This window comes from Callorhinus ursinus, unplaced genomic scaffold (assembly GCF_003265705.2).
Source record: "Callorhinus ursinus isolate GAN/ISIS: 27379988/994484 unplaced genomic scaffold, GSC_fseal_2.0 scaffold8, whole genome shotgun sequence".
NCBI classification, from domain to species: Eukaryota; Metazoa; Chordata; class Mammalia; order Carnivora; family Otariidae; genus Callorhinus; species Callorhinus ursinus.
Genome location: NW_027397070.1, coordinates 62,126,858 through 62,148,145, shown reverse-complemented (window position 1 = coordinate 62,148,145; position 21,288 = coordinate 62,126,858). Strand labels below are relative to the sequence as shown.

Sequence of the window (21,288 nt, the reverse complement as noted above, 5' to 3'; positions counted from 1 at the left end):
TGGATGGATGGATGGATGGATGGATGGATGGATGGATGAGTGGATGGATGGATGGATGGATGGATGGATGGATGGATGGATGAGTGGATGGATGGATGGATGGATGGATGGATGGATGGATGGATGGATACCCTGGGCAGCAGATAATAACTGCTGAAGGAAGACTGGCTTCCACTGAATTCCTACATTCTCTGGAAGACAAGTTCTTCTAGCTGCAGAAAATTTTTAACGAGGAGAAAAAAATAGTTCCAGAGGTCCCAGAGCCCAGTCAGTGTTCTACGTGACAGCAAACTTCAAGGCTTTACACTCTCCCCTCAGTTTCCAAGAACTCACAGAACCAGCCTCGTCACACTATCACCCTAGAGACTGATACATGCTAAAAATGCAAACAGATGCAAAGAAGACCAGCTTATCTCAAGAACCACAAGGCCCAAAGGGGACACTCGAGCCCTGAGAGTCTCACTCCGTTCTTTGGGGCTGACATCTCAGAGGACAACTCGGGGCTGAGATCTGGGTGGGCCGTAGCTCAGGGATTCTGGGTGGAGGCATGGCCAAGCCTAAGTGGGTGGAGGGAAGTGGTGGGAAGGACGAAAGGGGAAGGGAAACTGAGCATGGGGCGGAGCAAACCACACCCCTGTCATCATCCTATTGGGGAGAGCAGGGCTCCTTGTCCATAGCATCAAGCTTGTCCTGCTGACAGGGGACCTGGCCGGGGCTGACGGAGCAGGGGGCCGACAGTTCCCAGGACCACCCCTGTCTAAGAACGGATCATTATTCCCCGCTCAGACTCCTTCCCATACGTCTGCCCGCTGCGCCAGCCTTGTCTTCTGTGTTGTTCCCTCTGTGAAGTAATGCCTTTCCCACTTCTTAAACTGGCTGGCTCCTAGCCATCCTTCAGATGCTCAGCTCGGGGGTCACCTCCTCCTGGAAGGCTTCCCTAACTGCACAGCCTGGGCAATGTGCTCCCATCCGCTCTGGGCTTCTCGTCACTCCAACATTTGTCAAGCAGTGGTGACAGGGTCTCTCTATTGGCCCAGCTCCCCTGCTAGTCCGTGAGCCCCCCCCCCCCCCGAGAACAGGGCCTACGTCGGGCCCTGAGTCTTGTCCGCAGGGCTCAGCGGAATCTGGCATCCAGGAAGTGCTTATTGGGCTATGCAGTGTGCCCCGGCTGTGGCTGAGGCCGGTGGTATGCATCAGGCCCCAGTGGCCCAGAGCCGGCCCGGGCTGGTGACTCACCCTCCCCCAGCTGCAGGGCAGGGTCCATGAGCTCCATCATGTACTCCACGTTGAGGAGCATCTCCGTGAGGTTGCTGCGGGCCAGCACGTACATGAGCACGGGCAAGAAGTCGTCTGCCCCGTAGGGCTTCCCTGGGAGGAGAAAGGGTGCAGAGGACGGTGAGCATGAGGTTCTCGGTGGGAGCCATTCCCTGCCCCGGGGAAGAGCGCAGGGGTTTGCTGGGTGAGGGATGGCCACCCCTGTAAGAGGAACCTTGCCACTTTCTCGTGACTCGGGACAGGGGAGACCCGGGATCAGCCTTCTCAGGGAGGTCTGAGACACGGTCCGGTTTTAGGAAGAAGGAAACGAGAGAGACGCCCTCCCCTGGAGTGGGCAGGAGCCAACCCCTCCCTCTTCCCCAGCTCTTTCCCCTCAATGCCCCTTCCTACTTTTTTTTTTTTTTAAGATTTTATTTTTAAGTAATCTCTACACCCAATGCGGAGCTCGAACTCAAAACCCTGAGATCAAGCCTCGCACGCTCCAGTAGGTGAGCCAGCCAGGCGTCCCTGCCCCTCCTTGCTGCTTATTTGACAGTGAAGTTCATATCCCACTGATTCACAGAGCCGTCCAGAAACAGCTGTCTTTCTTTCTTTTTTTCTCTTTTTTAAATTTTTTATTGTTATGTTAATCATCATACATCATTAGTTTTTGATGCAGTGTTCCATGATTGTTTGTGCATAACACCCAGTGCTCCATGCAGAACGTGCCCTCTTTAATACCCATCACCAGGCTAACCCATCCCCCCACCCCCCTCCCCTCTAGAGCCCTCAGTTTGTTTTTCAGAGTCCATCGTCTCTCATGGTTGGTCTCCCCCTCCGACTGACTCCCCTTCATTCTTCCCCTCTTGCTATCTTCTTCTTTTTCTTTTTTCTTAACATAATGTTGCATTATTTGTTTCAGAAGTACAGATCTGTGATTCAACAGTCTTGCACAATTCACAGCGCTCACCATACAGCTGTCTTTCTAATAGTGATGTATTCTGGGAAGTTTCCCTGTCCCTTCTAACCACACATCTCCCTCTCCACCTGCAAAACAGAAAGCCCTCCCTCAACCAGTACTATGTGGTTGGAAATTCTACCATTCAACCTTCACTCTATTGTGTTAAGCAGGGCCCTTTCCTGAGGGGTTCTTTTAAAATGTAAACACCCCTGAAAGGAATAACCCATCACAGGGCGCCTGGGTGGCTCAGTCGGTGAAGCGTCTGCCTTCAGCTCAGGTCATGATCCTGGGGTCCTGGGATGGAGCCCCACGTGGGCTCAGTGGGGAGCCTGCTTCTCCTTCTTCCCGCCTCCTGCTTGTGTTCTCTTTCTCTCAAATAAATAAATACTTAAAAAAAAGAAAAAAAGGAGGGCGCCTGGGTGGCTCAGTTGGTTGAGCGGCTGCCTTCAGCTCAGGTCATGATTCTGGAGTCCCGGGATCGAGTCCCGTGTTGGGCCCCCTGCTCGGCGGGGAGGCTGCTTCTCCCTCTGACCCTCCCCCCTCTCATGTGCTTTCTCTGTCATTCTCTCTCTCTCTCAAATAAATAAATAAAATCTTAAAAAAAAAAAAAGGAATAACCCATCACTTCTGCTTTTGTAGGAGACGTTCACATGGCTTAGAACATTTTGACAGTAATAGATGCCTTGGGGAAGAGAGGAGGGTGGCCAGTGGGCCTAAGAGATGCCTTCCCATTGTGGCTCTGGGCTGGCTCCGGAGACTGACCATTTGGCAACGTAAAGTCAAAGGCTCGCCATGGAGGGTGAAGAATTCCTACAAGCACAGAATCCCCTGGAATCCCTCAGTTGACATCTTGGCATGCCTCTGAGTGCACTGGGGGGAAGGAAAGCTTGGCCGAGCAGCTTTGCACGGTGGGGAATGGCCAAACGGGGTCCCCAGACTCAGCTGGAGGTGACTGGGCCTTTAGGGCCACACTTTTGGCCTTGAGTTTCCCGGTGGCCAAAGTGAAGAGGAAAACACAATCAGTTACATGCTTCTCATTGTCCGTGAGAAGACAACACACCAGTTTCTCAGGGGGGCACCAGGTCATTTCTCTAATGCTTAGGGCTAACATAAACATTTCCCCTGTGGCTTCACGAGGGGGACACGACTGGCAAGTTCCTTTGGCACACGCGGGCGCTTAAGTTGACTTCGCGATTTTCATTGCGTTGCCTCAAGATGCCATTCGGGCGGGGGGAGCGCTTCCGGCACAGGAGTGCGAATTTTATTTTATTTATTTTTTTTAAAGATTTTTTGTTTATTTATTTGAGAGAGAGAGAGAGAATGAGAGCTAGAGAGCACGAGAGGGAAGAGGGTCAGAGGGAGAAGCAGACTCCCTGCCGAGCAGGGAGCCCGATGTGGGACTCGCTCCCGGGACTCCAGGATCATGACCTGAGCCGAAGGCAGTCGCTGAACGGACTGAGCCACCCAGGCGCCCAGGAGCGCGAATTTTATAGCTCATCCTGCAGACTCTCCTCCCGTCCTTGTAATTATTATGTGAACTAGGCGTTGTTTTGCCCATGCAGAGGAAAAAGCCCTGAGGACAATGAAGGGACGAGAGAGGATCGAAGTCACACCAGGCTGCAGGTACCTAAGAGGAGAATCAACTCCATTTTGTGTAGATCACTGGTGGGAGCCTGTGTCGAGAGCAGTCTGGGCTGTGTCCTAACGTCTACAGAATGTGAGCTGCAAAACCCAGTGGAGAGTGCTCCCAGTAAGTGGTCAGAACGGCATGGCCATGGCCCACCTGATCGTTCGTTCATTCATTCATTCACTCACTCATTCATTCATCCATTCATCCATCCATCATTCATCCATCCATACATTCATTCACTCATTCACTTAAACCCTTTTACTAATCACCCTATTCCTTGGGTGTTACCTGCCCAGGTAATAAGATCCGAGTTTTCTGGATTCTGGTGAGGACCAGAACAATGCAAGTAAGAGAAACAGCATGAAAGAGGTTTTGAAAGGAGTGGGCGAGCTCCATGTTGAATTTAGCAGCCCCTCCAGTGGCATTCGGTCTTGCTGCCCGAGCCCGGACAGGTAGGCACCCTCACGGGGCGCTGGGTCACCCCTGAGGGGTGCGATCGAGCACCGCTTCAGTGGGTTCCACGTGTCCACGCCTCTCCAGCACAGGCCAGGCCAGCCCCCTCCTCCCGCGCCCTCCGTGGCCCACCCCCGTACAGCTGCTGGCACCACGGGGGCCTCTGATCATGTCTGTTCAAGGGGTGCCCCTTCTGCTCACAACTCGTCCTTGCTTGGTTTCCCAGAGAACGGTGTGCCTTGTGGCCTGCTTCCTGACCGCACTCAGCTCCTACATCTGCAAAATGGGGCAGCAACACCAACCCTGTCGGCCTTTCAGGGTTTTCGAGAGAATAAGATGAGAAAATACAAACACATTCCGTACCTGTAAGGTGCTACGGAAAAGTGAGCTATTATTGACATCTCTGTTCTGCTTTCTCAAGTGGCCTCAGTTTTTCCATTGTGAAATGAACAGGCTGGAGGTGTTGGTAACACACAGCCCTGAAAAGCAGAGTCAGACCCCGAGCATGAGCCTCGGCGCACTTCTTACCAGCTGTGTGACCTGGGGCTAATCGCTTTACCTCTCTGAGCCCATATTTCTAGTCATGCATGATGTGACACAAATCACACGACATGCTGTGGGATTTTGGTGAGAATTCTATATAGAAGATTTACCCAGAGTGCTCCCACATGCTCCCATGGAAAATGCCTGCTAAAAAAAATCCATATTTTCCATTCCAGTTCTGTGTTCTGAGGTGCTCTGCTTATTTGTTTCAAGGTTTCTGTCCCCTCCCTGCACCAAATGAGTCCGTTTTAGAGAAAGAAAGCTTTGCCCTAAACCTTTATAAGCCTGAGACACAAATTAAGGGTTCCCCGGGGAAGATTTTGTGCCGAGAGTTGTTTTTCATGTTGATAATTTAATTATTAGAATCCTGGCCCACAGGAGATTCTTCTCTTGTTTGAGTTATGTGTTGGGAACTGATGGGACACAGTCCTGTGCCTCTCGGAGTGCGCCTGTAACTCACGCGCTGGCTGAGAGCTGACCGAATTGCACTAGGCCTCTAGAACACCAATTTCTTCTTGCTATTGTGTTAATAACTCACCGAGGACTACAATCAGGCAAGCTAATGTGCTTTTGAGCAGTGGTTTGCCACCAGCGCGGTGCTGCCCTTCAGGGGTCACTGGGCCGTGTCTGGAGTCGCTGTTTTGTTGTCACATTAGAACCAGGGGTGTTACGGGCCCCAAGGCCAGGGATGCTGCTGAGCAGCCTATGATGCCTGGGACAGTTCTCCATCCTAAAGATGTATTCAGCCCCAGACGTCTACAGTTCCAAGGGCAAGAAGCTCTGCTTGAGGAGACAGTGACTTTCAGCAAGAAGGAGGGTCCAGCTCTGGCCCTAGGTTTGGGACTCAGAGGCCCTCTGGACTGTGGCTCTATGCCCCGTGGGGATGCAAAGTCATTCCTTCTCCCCCCCATGCTCTTCCTGAGAATCCTGGCTGACGTTCAGGAAGGGCTTTGGGCCCATCTCCTTGGTTTGCACACATTCTCTTCAGCTACCCCGCTGCCTGGCTCCCGTGGTCCCACGACTGTCCCTCCAACTACCCGTGAACATCCCCTCTTTGTCCCTGCAGTACACAGCGGCAGGGCACAGCCAAGGTGAGCAGGAAGCTGAGCTCCCACCACGGTTCCCCGGCTCCGGTGGATCTCTACAGAGACCCTCGAGTCCTTCCCACACCAGGCCCAAGCCAAGTGCTTCATCGTTTCCTAGAAACCAGCCCTTGCTGGGAACCTTCCCAATTCTGTCAAGGAGCCCCCGCCCCCAGTCCCACGATGCAAGGCCTGGAAGTACCCCCTTCGTCTGGGGCTCTCTGTTCCCTGTGGCCAGGCAGGCCAGAGCCCCAGGGGAGTCTGCCTTCTGTCTGCTTCCTGTGCTCACCCTTTGCTTTTTCCAGCCCTAATCCCCTAAGCCTGCCCTCCCAGCAGGGTCTCTGTCCTTTGATCCATTCTGTCCACTAACTCACCTCCTGGGAGTATGACTCTGATCATGCTGTTTCTCAAGAACCATCAATGGCTCCCCACTGCTTAGAGAATCAAGTCCAGACCTCTTTGCCTGACGTTTAAGGCCTTCCACAGTTGCTCCCATAAACACCTGTCCAACACGACTGACTCTACTCTCTTCTAGCCACACCATCTAGTCAATGGCCTCAGAATGGGTCACCTGCCTTCCAGGCCTTTGGGATTGGCCACAGTCACCTGGCTGGCATGGCTTCTCCTTGCCTTCCTCAGGCCTGAGCTTTCCATCTCCCACCCAGCACCAACATTTGTGGGACACTCTAAAAATGCAAAGCATATTTTATAAACATTATATCAGTGAATTCCTAAAACAACTCTGTAGGGTGGATTAGATTCATTGTGCCCACTTTACAGATGAGGGAAGTGAGCCCCAGGAAAGGTAAGCTACTTGCCTAACGTCAAGTGGCTAGGTAGGATGCGGTGAACCAGGACTTGAATCCAACTTTTTCTTACCCAGGATCCCATGTTCCTGCTACTTCAACATTCTTCCTTCAAGTTCCACCTCCTCCACGAAGCCTTCCTGGGCTGCCGTCACTACGGGCGCTTATTCTACACTCTACTTTCCAACTTCCAACTCAGAATGACATTCTGCCTTCATCGCCTTCCCACATAACATTCCTCCATGCTCAATCATGGGCCATTCCCTGAACTCCAAAGGTACTTTCAATCCTCGTGCCTTTGCACACCTAGTTCCCTCTGCCGGGGGCATCCCTCCCCCCCGCCCAGCTTTCCCTTACAAATTTCTCCTTGCCTCTCCTACATCCTCATGCACAGTTGGACGCTTCCTGCTCCAGCTCCCAAACACCTTGACTAGTTCAGAGCCCTTTTCCTTGGACTGTGAGCACCCCGAGGGCAGGGATGGAGGCTGGGTGAGCTCAGGTAAGTCTCTTAACCTCTCTGAGCCTCTGCCCCATCACTGCCTTTCTAGTGCCCAGCACAGGGCTTGGGACGTTAGACATTAACAACGGACTGAACTGAGCCACGCGTGTGTTCCCCCTGGCATCCACTCTGTCCTGCCCGGGGCTGGGGCCATCGTCAAGGAGACTAGGATCCACTGTGGGTCTTGGACAGCGGTGTGCTGGGAAATGCCCAACAACTGGCTCTCCGAAGGAAAAAATAAGCTCTGATTTGCAGGGCTTGCCAATTCCTCCGGTCGAAATATTTCCACAGTGGCCCATTTCAAGCTACCAGCCTGAACATGGAGGGGAGAGAAGCACATGATTAGCTCTCGTGACACAATCAGCAGACTGAGCACACCAACGGCCTTGGATTCACCAAGCCCCATCTCACCGCGAGCAAACAGAGGTCCAGAGAAATCTCCTCAAAGCCCCGCAGTTGGAGTCCTAGCAGTGGAGCTGTGATGAGAATCTGGGTCTCTCCTCCCTGATGTAGGTGAGAAATGTCCACACGGGCTCACAGGCTCTCTGACCTGATAGCGACTTGCGGACAAACAGAAGCTTCGAGCATTGTTGCAATGCACCGGCTCCTCCCTGATATTCCAGGGGGAGTGAGGGTCACATTCTCCTTCCCATGAAGCCGGGAGCCCGAGGCATGAGCTCAACCTTGTGCACAGCAGGCGCCAGGCAGGGCCACTGGGATGCGGAGGCACAGTTCCAAAACGACTGTCCTGGGCTCGGAACATCTGGCTTGCATGGACCAGAGACCATGTCCGTCAGGCCGCACTCCGAAAGCCCTACGGGGCCGTAGCTGGCATGTCCTGCGCTCTTTTTGGCCAAAATTGCATCTGTTTTCCATCTGGAGGCATGGGGGGGTTGCCGATCACACTTTCAAGAGCTGGCCGGGCGCCTTATGCCTCTTTCATGGGTGGGCAGGTTTTGGAGGAGAGTTCTGATAAAAAAAAATGAGCTGAACGTGCTCGCTGGGGTCACATGGGCCGTGAGGAGCACTGCATTAGGAGGCCCCCAACTCTGCCAGCTTTCGTGATCTGGGGCCACTCACTCTGAGCCTCAGTGGTCCCATCTGAAAACTGGGAGTAATAATAAAACTCACTCAGACCGTCCCGTGGGGTTGTGGTGAGCATCAAGTGAGCAGCTGGATTAAAAATTAGGTTTTGTCATCTAGGAAGAATTACCTAAAAAGAGGAGTTGGCATATGTTTCTGGAAAGGGCTAGGTAGTAGTGATTTTTTTTTTTTTTGAGGGCCACTCCATCTCCATCCCAAGTACTCAACTTGGCAGCTGTAACAAAAGCAGCAACACACACCGTATAAGTGAGTGGATGTGGCTGTTTCAATGAGTTTATTTACAAAATCAAGTTGCGGGGGCCAGAGTTGGCCCACAGGCTGTAGTTCGCAGACTCCTGATCTAGATAGAGGAAAGGTGTATCCTTTTACTGTAATTGCCCCTCCAAATCTATTAACGGGGCTCTTTTTGAAAGCGGCGGCTGATGCAACAGTCCTGGGGCAGACAAGGCTCATGACTGTGGTGTGCTTTGGTTCTTATCCTCCTCTGGGATTCCCACTTACAGCCACTTCCTTCCTCCACAATGTATTAACCGAAGACCCCCACTTCCCACCTATCAGGTTTGTGCCCTCATGATGGGTTTCCCCTGCCCTGTCACTGCATAATGGAAAAACAAATACTTCCCATTAACTCAGAGGGGCCTCCCCAGACCTCCCAACGCAGAACGGCGAGCTCCTCTGACAGCCCCCCAGCCCCTTCATCTGGTCTGATTCAGCCCGCCTGCTAGCAGGTTTCAGCATCTGATGACATAGTTTAGACTTCTGTCTCCTGATTTATTACCTGCCTGTCTTCACCAGAATGAAAGCTTTGTGAGGGCAGGGGCCCCCCTCATGTGCACCATTCCTATGCAGTCCTTCCCCAGTGCCCGGCAAGCAGTTGGTGTTTAATAAATATATCTGCTAAGTGAATTTGTGGATATCCTTTGTCACCCTGCATGACGGACACTTGCTTCGCTCTGTGTTCCCACTCGAATTGTGACCATCTTAAAAACAGGGACTTGGGGGACGCCTGGGTGGCTCAGGTCATGATCCCAGAGTCCTAGGATCGAGTCCCGCATCGGGCTCCTTGCTCAGCGGGGAGTCTGCTTCTCCCTCTGCCGGCCGCTCCCCCTGCTTGTGCTCTCTCTCTCTCTGACAAATACATAAAATTAAAAACAACAACAACAACAAAATAACAGAGACTGGATTTTCCTGTTAACATCCCTGTCGTCCAGAAAGGTTAGTAGGGACTGTTGAATGAATGCATTTATTCGCTAGAAACACAGGATGGGAGGAAGTCGAGGGCATCGATAACAGGAGGTTTTCAATGTACGTTTCCAGCGTGAGCCTTTCATGCGGGGGTATTTTATACAGAACTTGGCTTCTCTGGTTGATTCCCAGTGGGGGCAGCAGGGCTGGCCTGCAAATGGCCCCCAGCTAGGCCTGTGGCCTCTAGAGAGCTCTCTGCAACCAGACTGCAACCCACTGGTCTGGTCTGACCTCCCGGCAGTGCAGTTGGAAGGGCCGGAGCCCAGGGAGCAGGGACGATTGGGTGGTGCACCCCTCTTGCAGTGTGTGGCTGACATGAAGTGAGAAGCCAGCCATCCGCCCAAGGAGCACCCCAGAGCTACCCTCTTGGGTCATTTGGGTTGTCTGCAGATGTTGCCCCAGCGTCAGCATCTGCTTTGAGCACCACCGCATCCCAGAGGAAATCACTCCAGCTCCCCAGGTTCCTCTCTGGGGAGCTCAGCCCACAAGCCAGTCCAGCCCCATGGGCCGTGGGCTTGGAGCCCTGCAGCCAAAAGTCCCAGTCTGGCTGGAAAAGGGGTGAGGCCGCCTGTGACTTCGGTCTGACCTCCCTGAGGTCAGCTCTGCCCCCGGACACCCTGGAGAGGCAGGACAGCACAAGGGTTCAGCCTAGTACCTGGATTCAAGTCCCAGCTCTATACCACTCCCCGGCTCGGGTATGACCCTGAGTGTGCTGACTGATCTCGCCGAACCTGTTTCCTCGACTATACAATGGGGACAATAGCGTCCACACCCCGTGAAGTGGTTGGGAGGATTCAGTGACAAGACAGATGGAAAGAGATGAACATGGTGTCTGCTGGGTTCCCGGCATGTGAGAAATGTCCGACATGGCCTGATTCGAGACAGGAGGGTGAAGGGTCTCCTCATCCTCAGAGCACGACATCTCAGAGGCCCTGAACCCTATTTTGGGTGTGGGGCATAAAAGCAAGATTATGCGGGGTGCCTGGCCGGCTCAGTTGGTTAAGTGTCTGACTCCTGATTTTGGCTCATGATCTCAGGTTAGTGAGATCGAGCCCCATGTTGGGCTCTGCTTGGGATTCTCCCTCCCTCTCCCTCCACGCCTCCCTCTGCACATGCTCTCTCGCTCTCTCTCTCTCAAATAAGCAAATAAATATTAAAAAAAAAAAAAAGGCAAGGTTATGCTTTGCTTTCAGGACTGGCCCTTATGTTCTCTGTCTCTCTGTCACCTGGATGTCAATGCCCAGGAGGATTTACAAAGCCTCCCTCCGCCTGGATCCCTGAATGACTATATGGAGCAGAGCCAGCCCCACCCCCACACTCCTGTGTTCGACCGGACTGACATGAGTGAGAAACAAACTTTTACTAGATGAGACTGCAGGGTTTATCTGTTAGAGCAGCAAGTATTTTCCTTAACTAATTCTCTCCTTACCTACTATCTATAGCCATTTCAAAAAGAGCAGAAAGAAATCCACCAAAATACTAATTGTCTTTTTCAACAATAAACATTAGTGACTTCTGTCATCAGCAATCAGGTTAGACTTTTTTAACATAGATTTTTTAAAAAACCAACAGCCTGACCTCAGTGTCTCAGACCCCTTGGGGTCCGTCGTCCACCCATTCACCTCCCAGCCTCTGCCCCCACCTGAACCAGAAGCAGATTCCCAGCTGGCTCTGTGGAGTCTGCCAGGGAGGTGAATGGCGAGGGGCCCCGGGGGGTCCAGGACCCTGAGCCCACCAATCTGGCCCTCAATCTAACCACCTGCCTGCTGCGCCCCCTCTCTCCAGAGTCAGGAGCCAGGTTCCCTCTTGTCAAGTGTAGCATCATGGTGTTTACACCAGCTCTTGAAGGCATAGAAAAAAAGCAGCCTGTTGGCCCTCACTGCCCTCCTCCTATTGCCTGCCCTTTAACAAAAGAAGGTTCTTTATGTTCTTTTACAAAGAACCCCGTATGTGTACACACCACACTCCTCCTTCCTTCCTTCCTCTTGCATTTTTGGGAGGGGTTCCCGGGCTTGACTCTATTTCTCCCCAACAGCAGGGCCAGCCCTGAACGTCTGCTCTTGGACACTGAGAACGTGGGAATGACTTGTTTGTGAAAGTGGCAGAAGAAATGATTCTAGAAGTTCTGACTGCTCTCCCCAAGCCTCATGAAGTCCATGAGCAACCAAGCCTGTCTGCTCCTTGCTGCAAGAGGGAGGGCCAAGCTCCCCCAGAGCCACCTGTCTCCACAAACACCTGTGCTGCCTGACACAGGCCCCTGAACTTGCTACCGTGGAGGAGGTACCTGATGGGGATTCAGGAACCCTGAGATGGGTCCCCAGACGGGCTGCTGGGTACAGTCATAAAAGCATAGGCTTTGAAGGGAGGAAATTCTTTTGTCTCCTGGGCATAGACAGCATCCGCCCTTCGGGGAAAGACAGCCCAGCCAGTGAACTCAGGCCTGGGTCTCCGAGCTGAGTGCTTTGCTTAGTGCTCCAGCAGGGCTTGCTAGCAGCTAGGCCACGGGGACACCACAGGCTGCTTTCGCCAGCGTCACGTAATGGCTCAGAGGCATGCAGGTGGAGCGTCTTCCCTGGAAAGAAGGGGGCTCGTGGGGTTGGGAGTGGGAGGGAAGGGCTGTTTTCTGCTTTAGGTGGGTCAGTGATAGAGGGAGGCAGGACCCAAGCCTGAGTTCTGCCTCTCCACGGGGGCACGGATAGCTCCCAGGGCTGCTGGTCTGCGGACCACACTTTGAGCAGCAAGTCGCTGGAAGCGTCGGGCAGAAGGGAGGTGTGAGCTGAAGGCCTGGGGTAGAGGGCCTGGTGCTGAGATTGCCAAACGTCAAAGTCAGAAGAGAATTTAAGAGTCAGTCGGGATTGGGCTGAAAATGCATAACCTCAATCTAATCACACGGAAACATCTGACAAACACAAAATGAGGAACTTTGATCAAAAAGAACCAAAGGTGGGGGGTGGGGAGGGAAACCTGTATTCCTTCAAGATAGCAACGTCATAAAAAACAAAAGCCGTGCGGGCGCCTGGGGAGCTCAATTGTTAAGCGTCTGCCTTCGGCTCAGGTCATGATCCCAGGGTCCTGGGATGGAGCCCCCATCGGGCTCCCTGCTCCGCGGGAAGCCTGCTTCTCCCTCTCCCACTCCCCCTGCTTGTGTTCCCTCTCTCACTGTGTCTCTCTCTGTCAAGTAAATAAATAAAATCTTTAAAAGACAAACAAACAAACAAAAGCCGTGGAAATGTTTCAGGTTAAAGGAGGTAAAAGACGCCTGACAACTAATTGCAACACCTGACCCGCGCCTGTTTCTCGAACGGGAGGAGGAAAACAACAGCAAGGCCCTTATTATCTCCAGTGAAGCCTGGAATGCAGATGGCGGATTGGGTAAAAATATCGTATCAACGTCAATTTACAAAGTGGACACCGTTCCTGTGGTTATGCAAGAGACTATCCCTATTCTTAGGAAAGTGTTTAGGGGTAAAGAGCCCAGATGCATGTCACGCACCCTCAGACAATTCAGGAAAAAAACACCATGTATGCACAGAGTGTGTAAATGATAAAGCAAATGAAACAAGATATTAACAATCCACAAGGGGTATGTGAATGTTCCTATTTTAATGCAGTATTTCTACTCTTAAAGTTTGTGAAGTCTGAAGTTATTTCCAAATGGAAGGTTTAAAAGCTAAAATATTCATTTATGGGCACGCCTGGGTGGCTTAGTCGGTTAAGCGTCCAACTCTTGGTTTCGGCTCAGGTCGTGATCTCGGGGTCATGAGATCGAGCTCTGTGCTGGGTTCCGCGCTGCGTGTGGTGCCTGCTTTAGATTCTCTCTCTCTCCCACTGCCTCTGCCCCTCCCCTACCCCCTCACTCAATTAATTAAAAGCTAAAATATTTAGCAGCAGAACGGGTTATTTCAAACAAAATCCCATGTGGAATTCCATGTGTCAAACAGGGACAGGCAGGGGTGTGGCCCAGCCTGTGTTGTGTCCTTTTGGTGGCCCCAGGGGTACCTCTGGGAACCCAGCATGGAAACCACTGAGTGGTGGGGAAGCAGCCGTTCCCGCATGCTCACATGTTAGACACTCACACACATTTTGGTTGCATCTGATCCTCGAAACAGCCCTGAGAGGCATTCCCAGGCCCATTTTGAGAAAACCAAGGTGGAGGAGATTTGCACCTCCTGGGGGCCTCCGCCGACCAGATGTTTTCGATGTGCTCTCCCACCTCCTGATGAGCAGGTCTTCTCATCCCCATTTTCCACACCTGTGGAGGTCCCATGAGATTCATGTCCAAGGCTACAGCACTGAAGCTGAGGTTCAAGCCCCGGTCTGTGAAGGAGCCCCAAGGCCCCTGCTCTTCTTGGTCAAAGCGGCTTCCTTACAGGTGAAGAAGTTGAGGCTCCGAGTTGGGCAGCCCCAGCCTGCTCATGGCAGCGGTGAGATGGGAAGCCCTTGGACTCACAGTCCAGTGCTCCCCCAGCAGTGGGAGGGGAACACAGTGTCCCTTGATGAGAAACCCATCTGTTCCCAGTGGGAAATCTTCCCACCGAGCCCTGGCCCCGGCCTGAATTTCTGAGCTGGCTTCTGAATCAGCAGAGAGAGTCCAGCCTCCCTCCCTCCTGTGAGGACAGGGAAACTCTGAGCCCCCTTGCTCATCTCTGTTCTTTCCTGGTCTTTGCTTGTGCACATCCGCTCTAGGACTGCCTTGCCTTCCTTTCCTTCTCCCTCAAAATTAGCCATTCCCTCCCCTATTCCCTGCTCTCTAAGTTTTTAATAAGTCAATTCACCATCATCAAGAATCATGGTGTTTGAAGTCACTGCCCAGGGACTGGGTGTTTAAAAGAACTGCAGGGGCGCCTGGGTGGCTCAGTCGGTTAGGCATCCAACTCCTGGTTTTGGTTTAGGGTCCTGGGATCAAGCCCCATGTTGGGCTCCGTGCTCCGTGCGGAGTCTGCTTGAGATTCTCCCTCCTTTTCCCTTTGCCCCTGCCCCCACTCACATACACAATCTCTATTGCTCTCTCTCTCAAACAAAACAAAACAAAACAAAACAAAAAAGAATTGCAGGAAGCCCAAGGCTTCTGAGTAAACTAGGACTTACTGAGAATGGAATTGTCCCCAAATGGTCTCCCTGATAATGCCTCAGGGTCCGTAGGGCCCTTGGCACGGCACGGACCCAGAAGAAAAGATCCCCCCAATTAGAAGTTCAGATAGGGAAGGTAACGGTCCGGATTAAGTCCAGCCGCTGGGCTAGATGCAAATTTGCAGACTCAATTAAATCTCACAGTAGCCCCGTGAGGTGGGTATGGCTGTGCCCGTTGAGGGGGAAAATGAGGCTCCCTGCACCTAAGTAACCAGAATACAGTCACATAGCTGGGAAGGAAACCTGGATCTTTCCCTTCCACATCCCTCTGAGGTCCCAGGCCAGCCCGTTTGATGTCTCTCTGAGGCTGCTTGCAGCAAAGGGTCCTTCGGGGCTCTGTCTCTTGTCTGGCTCGATCTAGCTGCTCGCTCGCCACACTGTGCAGGACGCCCCGAGCTCCCCCCACCCAGCTGCTGCAGATCTGGCTTGCCTCTCACTCTCAGAAGGTCTGGAGAGGTCTGGCCAGCCCTTTGCCATGCCACCATAGAGTCTTAACCTTGAGCTTCCCACTGCTGCTGGGAGGCATGCTGGACGTTGCCCCAGGGCTCCATACCCCTGGGACTGAGTGTGTCGTGAGAGCTTGGGGTTCTGCAGGCTGCTTAAGGCCCCTCATCTTACTTCCTTGGGGGTTTTTAAGGAATATACTTGGCAGTGGAGTTCACATGCTGGATGGCTCCCTGGGGTCCAGACGGCACAAGACCCTAGGTCGAAAAGCCTTACATCTGCCCCATGATAACGAAAGCTCCACTTCCCCACTCCGTCTCCCCTACAAGGCTCTCTCTCCCAATCCATTTCCAACATTCTGCTAAACGGTGAATGGGAAGTTCTAACTTAACATGGGATCTGCTTTCAGGGAACAATGCTCCTTCTAAGACTGCAATCGGATGCAGGTCAGCTTAACCCAAAAGAGTGACTCCAACCTGGAATTGTGGCCAGTACCAGGCCTGTGAGGGAGCTTTCCTGGGGGAGGGGGCCTTGCACCATCCCTCAGTTGCTTTTTCCTGGCCTATGGTCAGACAGGCCTACTCCTCCAAGGCAAGAGAATCCCTTGCCTAAAACAGCCAGCATTGGTTGGGCCTGCCATGTACTTGCATTGAGGTTGACGTTTTACATACGTTGCTTCTAATATTCACAAGTGACTGAGTATGGCTTCTGAACCATTAGGGGTCTGAGTGTCCCCTTTGTAAAACAGCTTCTTTAGGTGAGGAAACTGGGCTTTAAGGGGTTAAGTAAATCATTTGAGGTCACACAGATAGTAAGTGACAGATCAGGAATTGAAACCCAAGTCTGTGTGGCAACAGACGTCACAATCCTTCCACCCTCCATTATCACCGCTGCCATGTACAGTCACACAGGTTGCTCACCAAACAAGGGCATCCAGCTGAAGAGGTGATCGGGGCATGAAATCCAGCCACCATTCTGTTCACTAAGGTGTGCACCATGGTGCAGTCATGCCTGTTCTTGTCTGCCTAGAGGAGCCCTGTGGTAAACGGATTATAAACGTTCCCAATGATTCCCTTCCCTACAACCGTGCCCCTTGCGATGTTAATTTGCAGCTCTTCCCATCAAGCGAGGTTAGTTCTTTGCCCCTTGAATCTGGGCTGGCCTTGTGAGTAAAAACACCAGTGAAATATATCTGAGTGGCATTGTGCCAAGTCAAACCCAGGCCCAAGGAGGCCTTCCAGGCTTCACTTGCTCTTTTGGATCCCAACCACGGGTACAGGCCCAGGCTAACCTGCTGGTGAAGGAGAAACATGTGGCCCCGTAGCCCGCATTCCTGGCCAGTCAATGGCCAGGCAACCACCCAACATAGGAGCAAGGCCCTCCTAGCCCAGCCAGCCTCCAAACAAGCCCCTCTGGCTGTGGCTGTTATGCATTGAAGTGTTGCCCTCTGAAATTCATAAGTTGAAGTCCGAACCCTCAGTTCCTGGGAATGTGACCTTATTTGGAAATAGGGTCATTGCCGATGTTATCAGTTAAGATGAGGTCATATTGAAGTAGGGAGGGGGACTCCTAATTCAATATGCCCGATGGCCTCAAAAAATGGGGAAGTTTGGACACACACACACACACACACACACACACACACACACACACACACACACACAGGGAGAATGCCCCGGTGTTGCCACAAGCCAAGGAACTACCAGAAGCTGGCAGAGAGGCCTTCCCTCGAGCCTTCCGAGGGAGCATGACCCTGTGACACCTTGATCTCCCACTTCCAGCCTCCTGAAGCATGAACTGATCGATGTGTGTTGGTTCAAACACCTGCTTTGGGGTACTTTGTTACAGCAGCCGTCAGACACTAAGAGAACCTTCTCCAAATCAACACAAATGTGCAGTGTGCCTGGCTTCCTTGCCTTCCTCCAATCTGGAAGCTAATCACAGCCCTCCACCTGATCCCCAGGTAACCCCAGAGAGGTACGCAGGAATTCCACCCCACCATGCCCCGTCCTGCCCCAAAAGGCCTCGGAACCCGGAAAGCCTTCTCTAGTGCCTTCCAAGGGCTCCGGAGTCCTTGCTGGGGAGGGGTCACAGGCCCATACAATATTGCTGTTCCTAGAGAGAGCCCCTAGCCCAGTCTCCTCTGGCTGCCCACCTACCTGGGTTGCCGAGGGCCATGGAGTCATAGATGAGCTTACAGGTCTTGAGCAGGATGGAGATCTTCTTCTCGGGCGAGTAGGCCTTGTGCATGCTGGTGAACTTCTGCAGGATCTTCTCCATGACGGGCACCTCCGGCACACTGGTAGTCACACCCAGGTCCGTGGTGGTGGTGGCCAGGATCACCAGCTGGTTCTCCTTGAGTTGCTGCAGTGAGCCATCCTTGCTGTGGATCTCGTGCAGGCACGAATTGATGGCTTCTTTCAAGGGCTTTAACACACACTTGTACAAGGCCGACTCCACAATGGCTTCTGTAGGGGGGGCAAGAGTGGGAGGGTGAGGAACCCAGGCACCCGGCTTTGGTGCCCAACAGTGTGGTTGTCCCCATCTCCCGGTCCCTGGAAGGACATCCTCAGTAGCTACACCTCGTAGTTCTAACACAGGAGGCCCTGCAGTACATTCAGCAGAAAGCCACGCACAAAGACATGGGTATAGGAGCCCTCTGGGACTGAAACATTGCGTCCTAATGCTTTTCACAGGGCCTGGAACTGATGAAACCCTCACAGGGCTGCCTACCAATGCATAACTTCAAAGGGCACTATTTACATGGTGGTTGTGCAGTGTACAACCTGTGCAGGTGTACATGCAGGGCCCGGGTGCCCAGTAAATGTTTGGTAGAATGATTCTTGAGGTCTCTCTTTGAATTCTCAAATCCACTTGCCTCAAGGCTCAAGAATACAGTATAATCCAGAATCTGCCTTCTTACCACTTCCACGGCCACCACCTTGACCTGGGCTGCCATCATCTTTTCCTTGAGTTATATGAGTAGTCTCTTGCCCTAGCCCCTTTTCATCTATTCTCAGCACCCCAACCAGCACAGTCCTGTTATGGCAGGTTTGATTATGACATTCATAATCAAATGTGCCCAGAACTCTCCAATGGCTCCCATCTCATGCACAGTAGAAGCCAGAGTCTTCCCCATGGCTTCTAAGGCCCCCCCTTGTAGTCTGTTCTGACTTATCACCTTGCCTGCTCCCCCGTGTTCACGCTGCTCCAGCCACCCTGGCCTCCTTGCTGCTCTGTTCCTGCCTCAGGGCCTTTGCACCTGCTATCCTGTTGCCTGGAGAAGTCACTCCACAGCTATATACATGACCTCTTCCTTCGTTGTTCAAATGTCATCTTATCCAAGAGGCATCCCGATCAGCCAGTGGAACAGGATTTAGTCGGCTTCGATCACACGGCAACTCTGCAACCCACATGCCATTATCCCCACTCTACAGACGGACTAACTCAGGCTCTGATGGTGTGGGCCTCAGCTAGGTGGGCATGAACGAACAAGAACGTGAACCCACGTCTACCTGACATCATGGTGATACTCTGGTTGACAGTAGGGAAATGTTCTTGGGAAGTCTTTTTGGCTCTATCCCATCCCCAGGGCAGGGCACAAGTCCTGTCTCTATAGGGACACCTGAGCTGCCCTATCCCTGGGGGGGGGGGGTGAGGGAGGGGCCCATGCTCCCGTGGTTGAGTCTCAGTGGAGATCCAGATAACGCTCCCCTGCCACGCAGGCCTGGGCTTGGCCCACGTCCGGGTTTGGTGCCGGCCCTCCCTGTCCCGGGTGCTCATCCCCTTGGCTTCTCCAGCCTCTGCAACAGGAGGACATGTGGCTGCCCTCGTCTGCCTCAGCCCACTCCCGCCCGTCCTTCCAGGCCCGTAGCCTGACCCCACGGCCCTCAGAGCCTCTGCAGTGAGAGGTGCAGTGACCCAAAGGCAGGGACTCACGGTTAACGTCCCCAGTGCCTCTGGCTCCATGACCTTGGCCAAGTCCTTCCCCCTGACAGGGCCTGTTTCCTCATCTCCAAAGGGAGGGGGCTGCGGCCCGTGCCCTCCAGGGGGCCTGCATCTCTGAGAGCCCCAGGAGCTGAAGAGACCGCTCCGGCCCTCCGCAACCAACAGCGGTTGGTACTTCTTTTGCCTCTAATTGCTCCTTGCGAAGTGTCTCCCTAATGGAATCAGTAGCATCCTGGGCAGGACGGGGGCAGGGAGGTCCGGCCGGCATTGCCTGGGGTTGAGGTTCCCCCACCATCTAACTGGCACAGGGGCGAACTCGGAAGTAAGCGGCCGCACGGCAGAGGGGTTCAGTTCGTGGGAAAGGGGGGGACTGTCTGGAAATCACCCCTCCCTCCTGCTCACTCCCAGCACCCCCCCGCCCCCCCCAGGCCCCAGACTGACCCAGCTCGTCCTCGGCGTGCAGGGCGGGGTCCACCAGGGCCTTGAGCTCGGTGCTCTGCAGCAGGTAGCTCTTGAGCTGGGTCATCATGGTGCGGATCTCCTGCAGCATCTCTGTGCTGGAGGTCTGGCGCACCATCATCTCCAAGCTGTACACCTTGTAGTCCTGCACCAGGTTGCCGAAGTACGAGGCCTTGTCCTGCGCCAGCTCCACCACCCTCTTGGACAGCTTGCGGTTGTTGGAGAGGAGCGCGTGGAAGACATTGGTGAAGCTCACGAAGCTCAGACGGTGGCGCGCCTTGCCCAGGATCACCGAGGGCTTCTTCTTCCCCCCGGAGCTGCTCAGCTGCTCCAGCTCCTCTTCCGTGCTGCTGGTTGAGTAGGAGTCCTGGTCTGTGGCCGAGGCAGGCACTCCCAAGCTGTCTGAGAGGGAGGCCAGGGAGCCCTTGAACTCTGCTGTGCTCTGGGGCCGGGTGCCGGACGGGGCGTGCGGGCTCTGGGGCCTGGCTTGGGAGGCAGGGCTCTGGCCTTCTCTGGGTGGACTGGGCGTGGGTTTCTCCGGGACTCCCTCCTTCGTGGATGACTCGGTGCTCTCCAAGGGGCTCAGAAGGCCTGAGGCCAGCTGCCGGGAGATCCGTTTCCTCCTGGGGGGTGGGATTGGGGGTTGTCGGCTCTTCCTCAGCGGTTCTGGCAGGCTGCCGGGCTCACTGGCTTTGGATGCTGCTTCCTGACCTTGCTCTGTGGTCCTCCGAGGCCTGTCCCCAGGACTGTCTGAGGTCCCCTGGGGAGGCAGGCTGAGTGGGGATGCCCTGGAAAGACCTAGCTGGTCCCCCTCTGCAGGCATCCCCCAGTCCACCTTCCCTGTGCTCTGGTCCTCCAGGGAGACCTTCTCAGGGATGCGGCGTCTGGGAGGAGCAGCAGGGAGGTTCTTCTTCCCTGGGACGGGAGGGGCAGGGGTCTGCGGCAAGGGGCCAGGAGATGCCCCTGGCTTCATCTCTTCCTCCCTGAGGGGGCCCAGGCCTGTGGGGGGCTGTGAAAGCCTCTCACAGGCTGCCATGGGTGCCTGGCTTGGATGGTCGGGGGGGCCTGGGGCATGGGGTGCTAGGTGGGGGGCGGACGCCGGGGGTATGGGAGGAAGGGCCTCTGGAGGTGGGGGGGAACTGGGCAAAGGACAGGCCAGAACAGGAGTGGGGGGTGGAGGAGGCCGGAGCGGGCCGGAGGGTTGGAGCGGGGGCGCCGGGGGAGGGGGTGCTGGGCGGCAAGGGGCCCACTTGCAGGTGGGTGAGGTAGCAAAGGAGGTGGGAGGCAGCGGGCGCGAGGGGCAGCTTCCAGGGGGTGGCGGGTCGGCAGGCAGGGCACTGCCGCCACAGTCCTCGATGAAGATCGGATTCACAAACCACAGGCGGTCATTTCCTATGGACAGCTCAATTTCACACGAGCAGTTTTCATAATGGGCGCTGGACCTGAGGCTGGAGGCTGGGGGTGCTCCCGGGGCTGGGTTTCTTGGGGGCTCTGTGGGGCTCCCACCGCCTCGCCAGGGGTTCAGCGAGGAGTCCCAGAAGCCTGTAGAGACAAGAGAGGGAGAGGCTGATCAGTCCCCAAGCCAGGTCCCCTGCTGCCCGCCTGGCAGGGCGGGGGAGTGGGGGTGGTGCTGGTGATTATGCGCGGGGTAGGGGCAGGGCTGTGACCAGCCTTTGCTTCACTGCTTGAGGGTTATTTCCCCTCTCAGGCTGCTTTAAACCTCTCCCACC

At 54.1% G+C, this 21,288-nt stretch overlaps 1 protein-coding gene across 1 annotated transcript in view; it reads right to left on the bottom strand.

Moving 5' to 3' along the window:
- The window catches only part of RIN3 (Ras and Rab interactor 3), a 121,694-nt gene that overhangs the window by 8,937 nt on the left and 91,469 nt on the right, over window positions 1-21,288 (bottom strand). The window contains exons 6-8 of the mRNA XM_025869442.2: window positions 19,541-21,100; window positions 17,311-17,619; window positions 1,237-1,368 (exon numbers count right to left, since the gene is read on the bottom strand). Of these exons, the coding sequence (XP_025725227.1) occupies window positions 1,237-1,368; window positions 17,311-17,619; window positions 19,541-21,100 (2,001 nt within the window). The remainder of the gene's footprint in view (window positions 1-1,236; window positions 1,369-17,310; window positions 17,620-19,540; window positions 21,101-21,288) is intronic.